Below are 10347 nucleotides of genomic sequence, written 5' to 3'. Positions count from 1 at the left end.
CGCTCTCGCAGCCGCTGCCGCCACCACAGCCTCCCATTTCCCCAGATTTCCCGCTGGCCAAATACAGGCAGCGTGCATGATTTGAGATTTGATTTGGATGGTGGCCACATTACAGTCGCTAAACCTCAGATTCCGTCTGGATGTCCTGTGTTAGCTGAAAAGCTGGAAAACGAATTTTAAACATTTCGCTCACGTCTCGGATGTTTATGCCATTAGCGTTTAAGTTGCCCATACAAAATGCGACTCGTAAATAAGCAAACGTTTCTTTGTTTTGGCTCGCCTTCCTGTTTTTCTTTGTCAAGGCAGAGGTAATCGATGCCAAGGCTAGTTATTGAAAATTATTGAGGGAGAATGGAACAATCCGATTAAATTAAAAGGAGATTTACAGGAAAGTGAGCAAAATTTCTACCAAATTAGAAAATATGTTCTAAAATTAAGCTATTTCATTAAGTAAATAACCATCTTCGTTGCTTTTTCAACATCATTTAATTTAATATTTAATAATTTCATTGATTATACAAAATTTTGGCTAGAAACTTTTAAGCTTATTACCGCCAGCCTAAAAATATGCAACACAAAATCACAATCAATTTACAGGCATTCCAACACAGCAAGATGAGCAGGAACAGTAGTAGGTATTCAAGTCTGGACACATCAGATCCTCATCCTGATCCTGCTGCCTATTCTTCCTCTTGGCTGATCGGTAAAGTCTCCTGATGAGAGCACCATAAGGCTTCCGGGTCACCAATTTAGTTGTGGTTTTATGTATCTCGTAGATGCAGTTGGTTTCAAGGCACACGAATGGTTCCACCAGGTCATTCTCAGATAGGGTATTATTAGGAGCGATAGCCAAATGACTACTCTGATTAACATAGCAGGCTGCCTTGGTTTTCTTGACCCTCTTTTTGGTCACTGTTTTAACTTTATTTTTGTTTACCAATCTCTTTTGGCTTGAATTGGGCGCTTTGGTCTCTGTTATAGCACCCTTGGATCTCTGCCTCGAAAGCTTCCTTGCGTTTGGCAGCCTTTCTCTTTAGAGCTGAAACCATATTATATCGATTTTGGATATGATTGATATTCCTTAAGGTTTGCTCAAAAGAAACTTTAGACTTCTTCCACTTCCTGCAGCGTATTCCAGAGATTGTTTTTCATATCTTTTACACGAGAAAATTTTACTCAAAATTATAAAAATATTACAGACTAACTGAAACAAATCATACGAATAAATAAATCATGTAAGAATGGAAAACCAAGGGGGGGCTAGATTTTTATTTTTCCCATTGCTTTGTCATTTGGGAAATTCCGATATGAAACGTCAAATACTAAACTGACTTTATCGCTCGGCTGATAAAGAGTTTTGATGGAAAAACCAATACCTCAATCGTATTCCTGCCACTATATATAGTGTGGAAATCGAGGCTAAACTTCAGTTAAGAATTTCACTTGCTATTGGAAAAATGTCTCCACCACCTCACCAGCCACACAACCCACACCCACCAAAGGGTCCTGGTCATCCTGGAGATCACCATCCAGAGCCGCATCCACCTCACCATGGAGATCATAAGCCGCATCACTAAGCTGGGATTATAAATAAGGAAGAATTTAAAGGATTTTTATAATTTTGAATATACATATTTATGGAGATAAAATCTATTTAAAACCACCTTAAACCAAAGAATAAAAATTTTGTGGAAAAAGTAAAATTTTGATTTTAATTATGATTAAATAGGTTTTTAATTTTATTAAGTGTTTAGCTCTTTTATGTTTTGGTAATCAGGTATTCTGAATACAAAATAAACATTCTGAAATCTGATAATAATTGTAGTTCCTTTCCCCAAAAGTATAAACAATACAAAAACATCAATACCTTTTCACTTATTAACTTATCTTTATGGCTACCCCAGCAAATACTCATTAAGTCAACAAGGGCTATGGCACCAACAAACCATATAATATTCTGAGTAATTTTACGGGAATTTCAGGAACGATAAGGTAAATGTGTTAGATTACTAATCATTCGCCAACAAGTTGTGGTTTAAGTTAAGAAACAAATTAGTAGCCTTCCTTGTTATAGCCACAAAAATCAAACAAGAAAAAGCCAGAAAACGGTTGAGGTTTAAATTCTGATTACTAATCGACTTCCTGCTGACTTTTCACCAATTTTTCCTTAATCACAAATATAAAAAATACAAAACAATTACTATTTTTCCAATAAAAAACATTTGTTATTGTCGGCAAAAGAAAGAAAATCAAATCCGTCCATCTTCATAGAGGTTCCAATGGAAAGTTCGGAATACTTAGGAGCTTAGGAGAACTCACCTTATCAAAAACTTTGATAAGATTTCAATGTGGTTACTCGAAATATATTATTTTTTATATAAATGGTATGACATTAGCGGTAGAGTTTAGTACGAAACGGTAGCTAATTGAGTAAAGATGCCGCCGCCACCACCGCACCACCATCACAACCCACCGCCCCATGGGCCTCAGCCGCCATTCCAGCAGCCGGTGCATGCGATTTATTATGAACCCACTCCTGGACACCCAGGAAATGGTTCCGGTTACAATCCACCACCGCCACATGGACCTTATCCATACCCACCTGCACCTGGCTACGTGGCTCCTGGACCTCCAATGCATCCACGTTAAGAAGGGAAAAGTATTCTGGTATTAACCATAAAATGTGATAAAAAATAAATTACACAACTTAATGTTATTAAACTGATTTTAAATAGTAACACCGGAAGTTCTTTCTTCAATTATTTTTTTATTGGAAATTCGAATGATGATTCATTTAGAGCGAACACTTTCCTTTTAGTCTGTTAGGCTTCTGCGCTCAAAGACCCAATTTGGCATCGGACAAATAACTCGTGGGAACACAGGTTTATCGTATGGTGGTCCCAATGTAATGTGGTTTAAAGACCACTGGCTTTTGGATCGGTATTTTTGGATTATAAAAGGCCGGAGGTGGCATCTTTACTTGCTAAACTGCGAATGAGTACTGAAACGCTTTTAGCTTTGTATTTATAGAGAGGAATACCAGTATGATATCATAAGCATTTTCGCTCTTTGTTATTACTGAAATGGGGGAAGAACCTTTATATATGGCACAGTTCTTTATTAAAAGTCCCCTTTTTATATTTGCTAAGAGCAAATATTTATGCTGATAAAAAACATTGTAATAACAGCTGCTTTAAAAATCTGTTGGGTAAACAACAAAAATATATCCATAAAAAAATAAAAGCTCATGTAAAAATAACATTAAAAAATCACAAAAATCTGAAAATAACTATTTTCTATTTATGAGTATTTTTTTTTAGTTTTTCTAAAAATAAATATCATTTGGATTAAGTCATGTCCGTCTGTCCGTATGAACGAGATTTATGAGATTTGTAAGAGATACAAAGTTGGGAATAAGCTTGCCGATTCTTGAAGCCCCTACGCTGTGCCCCTGCACTTTGTTTCACCATCCAACCAAGCCCACTCTAATGTCCATAAACTAGGGAAAACTTTTTTTTCTTTTACCATATATAAAATGTTTTTGTCATTATCTATCGATATACCAAAATTCAATCGGAACATTGCTATGCGATTTATTAAGAATTATTGGTTGTAAGGCCTCAGAAGGGCAGTGACGTCACTATCAGTTATTAAACATGCTTTTCTAAAAATAGGTGGCGCTTTTGTCGTTTTGGCCAGCAAAATGAATTTTTAAAGTTGGATAAGAAAATATCTGATATTGGATATCTTATAGTCGCTGAACTCGGCTATAGCATTTCTTCTGGTTTAGCCTTTATTTTTACTCCACTATCAACTTTCCCCTTCGTTTCTTGTTTTGATATAAAACACAAGTAATTATTATTTTGTATTAAGTTTTATTTTTGGTAAATGCTTTTAATTTAACATTAACAAAACAGACTAAGTCCTTTAAATTTTGGCACTTTTGTTTTAGTTTTATACTAAAAATAAATAATTTGTTAAATTTCTTGACTTTCACATCCCTTTAATCCTCAGCGAGGGTGCATTGGGGGACCGGGAGGATGGTGATGATGGTCATGGTGTGGGGGACCATGATGCGGAGGTCCGTGGTGAGGAGGTCCATGATGCGGGGGTCCATGATGCGGGGGCCCGTGATGCAGGGGTCCGTGGTGTGGAGGACCATGGTGCGGAGGCCCGTGATGGGGGTCGTGGTGCGGCGGTGGTGGTGGCATCTTTGCTTGACGAACTACAGGTGAGTACTGAACTTACCAGCCTGTGGGCTTACCATTTATATGAAAAAGCAAATATTATTTCAAGTACAGCTAACCAGCAGATAAGTTGGGTATTTCGGAATTCCCAATGGACTGCTATAAAGATAACCGACCCTCCCACAAACTCGGACTAGTCGTCATTCTCTCGGAATAATAAATCTACCTATAAGTTAGTTATGGAGACTATTTTTGGTTTATAATAAATGTTTTTTGAATACGTAACAGTTCTTGATTTCTCATATCATCATAAAAATTTCACTTCCCCCCTTTGGCAAAGAGAACAATCAATCAATCACTGTACTTGGTGTTGATAAATAGCTTATCGCATTAGTCGAATGTCATGTAGTCTTAACTAAACATATCTTTGATTCCTTTGGCCTTAGCCTTATGAACAAAAACTTCAATTTATTTGTTAAAATATTTGTTTGTTATTTCTTGAAAAAACTGCCAAGTATTAGTAATCACACGTAAATATCTGTTGTAAACCTTATCAATGGGTTGTTTGGACTTGAAGTACGATAATGCTTGGCAATCGGGAAAGGCTTATCTTATCGCTAGGAAATACGCATTTGGTCATAGAAGTTTGCTTACATTAGTCAGACTACAACTTCGATTATAATGGTGATTTTAGGAACTATTTTTTGGGCACTACCAATGATGGTTTTCAGGGGAAGTACTTAAAAAGTTAAAAAAAATATAAAAATATAGAGAAAATCCCATTGATCAACTTCATAAACATACTAAAAACCCATTTTAGAAGCACCTTTTAAGTTTTTTAAATATATAAAATATCACTCATCCGCCAGGTTATCCCATATGGTTTTGACTTTCCTCTGGAAAAATACAACCCATCGCCTTTTTTTATCCGTAATCAGTCAGCCGTTCAATAATTGACTGCATCTGTGGTTAAATTCCGTTCAAACTTCTCTCGGGTAATAAAATAGTCTTGGGGTGGAAAAAATCAAGCAAACAGCAAATAAAATTTATAACAAATCTAACACACATACATCATTTTGATATGGCCATGGACACGTTCCGTCCGTCTATTTGCTTAAGGATGGATGCTTCATCGGGTGGCAGCACATGGATATGGACAAGGTCCGCGCACTTCGAAGGATCTGCAGCTGGGAGGCAACTTCACCCGGGACAGACACATTAATTTTCCTGCTCGCTTCTCGTAACCGCATGCAATTTTTCTTGGCTAGCTCTCCCTTGGCTATCGCCTTTCATTGGCAGGAAGCGCAGCCTGAGGGGGGCTCGGCTAGGAATGGGTTTAAGGATTTGGGTTTAGGGACGGGGTAGTGCCCACATCCTTCAGCCAGTCAGTTAGTCAGTCAGCCAGATAAGTGCGGTTTATGTGCAGCACGTAGACCAACTCAATACACTCGATAAATTGCGGCGGCGTTTGGCTGCTTAGAAACGGGAAACTTGACCGCAAAGGGAAGGGGAAAAGGGGAAAGGGATATTACAGTGGTAGTAAGATTTTTAGATACCTTTTGACTAATTATAAAAATAAAAATAGTATCCTAAATCAGAAAAAGTGCAATTAACAGTCCTTATTAACGAAATTTTTTAATATTAATCAACAAAGATTGCTATTTTGGTACCCTCAACTGTCTTTTAAAAGAAAATAAGGAGATATGGTTAGCCTGAAGTACCAAATCGATGCTGGGCAGTTTTTCTTTTAACGAAAACTGCAAATGCACTTTAACCCTCTGTACGCCAAACCTGACTTTGACCTACCACCCTATACCCCACTAACGAAAGCTAACTCAATTTTCGTTTCGATGGCCAGCACTTGATTAAATAATGTCCAAAGGCATTTGAAAGCCGAATTCCGATTGAAAATGCCAGCGTGCCCCTCTTCACAAACAAACAAAATTCCATTGCAAATTTACTCATATTAAAAGCTCATTAAAGATCAAATGCCCAAAGCCCTAAACCCTTGGATTCCTTACCCAACCCCCCAACAGCCAGGAAAAACTCATCATGGCAACAACATTCCATGGCATGGAGAGGAAAACAGGAAAAACCCCGTAACGGAAAATATGTTATTAATTCAAATTAATATAATCCAATTTTTTTGCTTTTCGCTTTTCCTCCCATTGCCCCAGAGTTTTGCCCGGGAAATGGAAACTACTTTCTCAGCGTCGCGCATTACGGAAAGATGTTTTCCCTTTCCGCTTTCTCGGGGTGGCACAGGATTTTCACGGATGGGGGTTTGGGTTTAACTTCTATGATGTATAGACATTGTCGTATCTGGGTTGGCATGAGAAATGGCCCGGTTCGTGGCTTAGCGGGTGTGGTTTTTGCATGCAGGCAAATGTGGGTTAATAATGAGGCCATAGACAGCAGCAGGCGGGTTTAAATTTGAAAGACATTTGTCTTGCCTAAACCATTATGTTTTTGCATATGATTATTTTGCAGGTTTTCATATTTCAGGGTAATGGGTTCATTTGTTAAAGGTTAATGGGAAGATTGGCGAGGCACATGTGCTGAGAACCTGAAATATTTCTATCAGAAAGTAAATATTCAGTGAAAGATATATCCATTTCACATATATGCTATCCCGAATCCCAATCAATCAACAAAATGTGCAGCTTGCTGTTTCGAAATAAAGTTGAAAAGTAGAAACAGACTCATCGAATGCGATTGCCTTCTCTTATTTAACCCACATTCAAAGCTCACTCGATGGCAAATCAAAGCCAGACAACTTCATTTCAAATGTTCCATAAGGGAGTCGGAGCTATCCACTATGCACTGTGAAAAAAGTATTAAAAAAAGCTAAAAGTAAGTTCTATCTTTTATTAAGTTACAAGAAAAGCTATGTTACTTTTTGCCAAACTTTCTTTCTCTGTGCAGTGAAAACTTCTCCCATATGCAACAGTTGCCGATGTCTGGTCCACCCAGCAATCCCTCAAGCCATTGTTAGCTTGTTGGTTCGATAAACTCCCCAGCAACAGCCAACCAGACAACCCAATCCCTATCCTAACTGCACCTAGTATCCGGTTTTAGACCCTCCAATTGGTTTTCAGTTCCATGGCGAATGCCTGGCGGTGTGCAAGTAGGGAAATCTGGTATCTGGCTGAGTGCTCGGCATAAAACGGAAAACTTGTTAGGATGGATAAACTGCGAGGCAACAATGCGGCTGGCGAGAATCCCTTCAAGCGGCCAATGAATGCCCTACAGAAGCAATGGTATCGCGTTTTGTTAGCCAGAAGAGTGGGTTTCGGGCAGCGTCCTCCGCCCGATGAAAAGGAGCTAACGTAGTAAGTCAGTGGCAGTAAGCAAGCAGTCACGGCCCCTTTTTTCTCAGTTCAAATCAAATTGTGTGAAAATTGCAATTTCCTGTTGATTTAATACATTTCACAATTTCCTCATGCCTGCCGGCGGGTGCTACAAATAAAAAAAAAGCTCAGACATTTGTCGTAAGCGTTATACAGCCTCGTTCCGGCGATACAACGAACATTTCCGCCGGGAAATGGCCAAGCATGAGGAGATGCAGCGTTGCGCCATTGATGCCATGAGGGTACACAGGTGTGTTTTAAGTTTTATATATAATTATGGCTGAATTTAGTTTAAAGATTTTCTTTTTTGATATTAATTAGAACCTTTGCCATCACCACTCTTTGGCTGCCATTGCACTCCAAGCGGGAAATCAACTCCACTTTGGAAACCCTCGAAAAGGTAAGGAAAAGCTAAGAAAAATCTCAGATTTAACCATGCTAAAAGGTATTTATTTTCAGGTACTAACCGCCAAGGAAAGACGACGCCTGCAGGAGATACTCAAGCAAGGAGAATCCTGGCATTCGCATCGCTAAAGCAACATCCAGGGCTACTGCTCAGCTTCAGATACAGATCCCTGAACCTGACTCATCCTCATCCTCTCAAGCCCATCACCATCATCATCTGCCACGGCTAAGTGAATTCCATTTAGCTTGGATTTCACTCTTCTCAGGAGCCTGATTTTTCTTTACTCACTTCAGCTTTTTTGTTTTTCACTTTTTCTTCGTTTTGTTCTTGAAATTTCGCTGTCAGTGGCCAAAAGCATTGTCGTAAATATTTAATACCAGTAAAAGTGCAAAGTTCACTTTGGCTAAAACCGAAACTGTGTTGGGACGAGATCAATTTTTGGGTATGGGTTAGGTTATAGAAATTGCTGGGATAAAGGAATTACTGCACTTAAGTTCAATCATTTTGTCATAAAAATCAATATTTAGATTAAAAATAATAATCAACTTTAACTTTAAGAATCGTTGTTTAGTATTTTTATAAGCCAGTTAGAAGTTATTTTCCCTTCTCTATCCCCCATTCAGATTTATTATGTTTTCTTTTGGCAATCGATTTAGCCTATTAAAAACTGCTGCCTAGGGCAAAGTTTTTCAATGTAAATATGTCATATGCCAAAAAGGATTCTCCCATAAAACACACTTGTTGTGGGGGAGGGATTAGGAAATGGATACAATGGGAAAACTGTACAGAAAGGGGTGGCATTCTGGTAAATCCCTGAAAGAAAGCTAAAGAGACAAAAGACGAAGTCAGCTTCAAGCTTAACCCACTCACATATCCCAGTGACATTTGCTGTTTGCCAGGACTGAGACTCGATAGTAGGCCAAACAGCAAAAAGGGCTCAACCCAATATCCTTGCCAACAGCAATCAACAAACAACGGAAACAGAAGCTTGGCCAGCAGAAAAAACCCCGAAAGAAAACTTGACTCGTAGGCTTGAAAACGCCGCAGCTGTTTCAGTTTTGGCATATTGCCGACTTGACAGCAAAAACAGCAAGAGAAAAAAATCGAGAAAGAAAACTATTGAACAAAGTGGCGCCCGTCGCACTTTATGACGAGCCTGCAGTGGCCTTTCCCCACCCCCTCCAACATAATAGCAATCATAGAAATGTGTTCTAATTTAAAGCCATATATAGGAAAGCAAACAGAGGAAGGAAAAACAACAGATCGAAGAGACAAAGGGAACAGCTGCCAAGAAAAAGAAGGAAATCAAAGTTGGGGAAAGAAGGAAAATGGTAGCAAGTTATACTGTGAGAAAAAAGCGGGGGAACTTCATGAAAATGTTTTGAAAGTGGATAGAGTTTTTTTATATTTACGATTCAATAGTTATTGTTATACATTTTTATCTTAAATATCAAAAAGGAAATGTAAATTTTTCATAAATTTGAAAATAAAACTTCTCTGTGTACATTTTTAAAACTGCACTTGGCCAAAATGATTTTTATATTTTATGTTGGTTTGAGATGTTTGTGTCGTCGATGTCGATGTCGATGTCGTAGAGCTCACTGGTGAGGTCGTGCCCAGTATCAACATTAGTTCACGGTAATGTCATGAACTTTTCCTGGCCTCAGCTGCTCGCCTGCCATTGGCTTTGTCAGCGTTTATTGATGGCATCAAAGTGTTTTTCAATTTATTTTATTTTTGCCTCCACAATTTATTGGCATGCTCTCTATGTTTTTGGGGTCGGGTTTGCTTTTGGTCTTCTTCCGCTCCTCCTACCTTACGATGTTTGTCTTGGCCAGATGCGATCCCAGCGATATGATTGATGTTGCAACAATTTTGCAGCATAATTTTAGGCTAGCCAATATAATAATGCAGGAGGCCAACAGCGAAATGGTTGCTACAAATCAGACACGTAGGAGTCGTTTAGTTTAAATGGCCAAGAAAGTTCAATTGATAAGAGCTAGGAGAAATTTTCCATTAAAGAGATTTAAGGTTGTAAAATATATAAATGTTAACTTTGTGATATATTACGAGCCATATTTCAATGAAAATAAATGAAAGTTAAACATTGTTCTTTGAAGTATCAAGGCAAATATTTTTTTTACATGTTAAATTGTTTAATAAAATATTTTTAAAGAGTAAGAAAATTATAGACTGAAGCTGGGATCTAGTGCAATATCTTATACAATACGTTTTCCTAAACATTTATGATTTGCAAGTAAGATTTGGACGTTATTGATTATTATTGGCTTTGCAATCCCTTGTATAGCCCCTACAATTAACCTACTTGCTGGACAATTATAGCATCAGCATATCATTGGGAACCCCCAGTTTGGCATACCGAAAAACTGCCAAATTGGCAAAT

At 38.2% G+C, this 10347-nt stretch overlaps 2 protein-coding genes across 2 annotated transcripts; one reads left to right on the top strand and one right to left on the bottom strand.

Moving 5' to 3' along the window:
• Positions 1–467: 467 nt before the first annotated feature.
• On the bottom strand, positions 468–1713 carry LOC108102529. Its single transcript, XM_041819324.1, is given in 3 exon segments — positions 468–908; positions 958–1106; positions 1108–1713. Coding segments are annotated over 3 exon segments (516 nt in total). The 5' UTR covers positions 1153–1713; the 3' UTR covers positions 468–586.
• Positions 1714–7301: 5588 nt separating this feature from the next.
• LOC108110924 lies at positions 7302–8406 on the top strand. Its single transcript, XM_017220208.2, has 4 exons — positions 7302–7519; positions 7665–7787; positions 7859–7937; positions 7997–8406. Exons 1-4 carry the CDS (start codon positions 7371–7373, stop codon positions 8069–8071), a joined length of 426 nt encoding a protein of 141 aa, XP_017075697.1. The 5' UTR covers positions 7302–7370; the 3' UTR covers positions 8072–8406.
• The last annotated feature ends 1941 nt before the right edge of the window (positions 8407–10347 follow it).

Source organism: Drosophila eugracilis, unplaced genomic scaffold (assembly GCF_018153835.1).
Source record: "Drosophila eugracilis isolate 14026-0451.02 unplaced genomic scaffold, ASM1815383v1 contig_575, whole genome shotgun sequence".
Taxonomy (NCBI): Eukaryota; Metazoa; Arthropoda; class Insecta; order Diptera; family Drosophilidae; genus Drosophila; species Drosophila eugracilis.
Note: the sequence above shows the minus strand (reverse complement) of the source record. Positions and strands in the feature narration are given on the sequence as shown.

What these genes read in the sequence shown, in the direction of transcription:
- LOC108110924 (XM_017220208.2), top strand. Translation starts at nt 7,371, where the DNA reads ATGGATAAACTGCGAGGCAACAATGCGGCTGGCGAGAATCCCTTCAAG. An exon ending in GATGAAAAGGAGCTAACGTA is followed by an intron (nt 7,520 to 7,664) that starts GTAAGTCAGTGG and finishes ATAAAAAAAAAG; the next exon opens with CTCAGACATTTGTCGTAAGC. An exon ending in CTTTGGAAACCCTCGAAAAG is followed by an intron (nt 7,938 to 7,996) that starts GTAAGGAAAAGC and finishes ATTTATTTTCAG; the next exon opens with GTACTAACCGCCAAGGAAAG.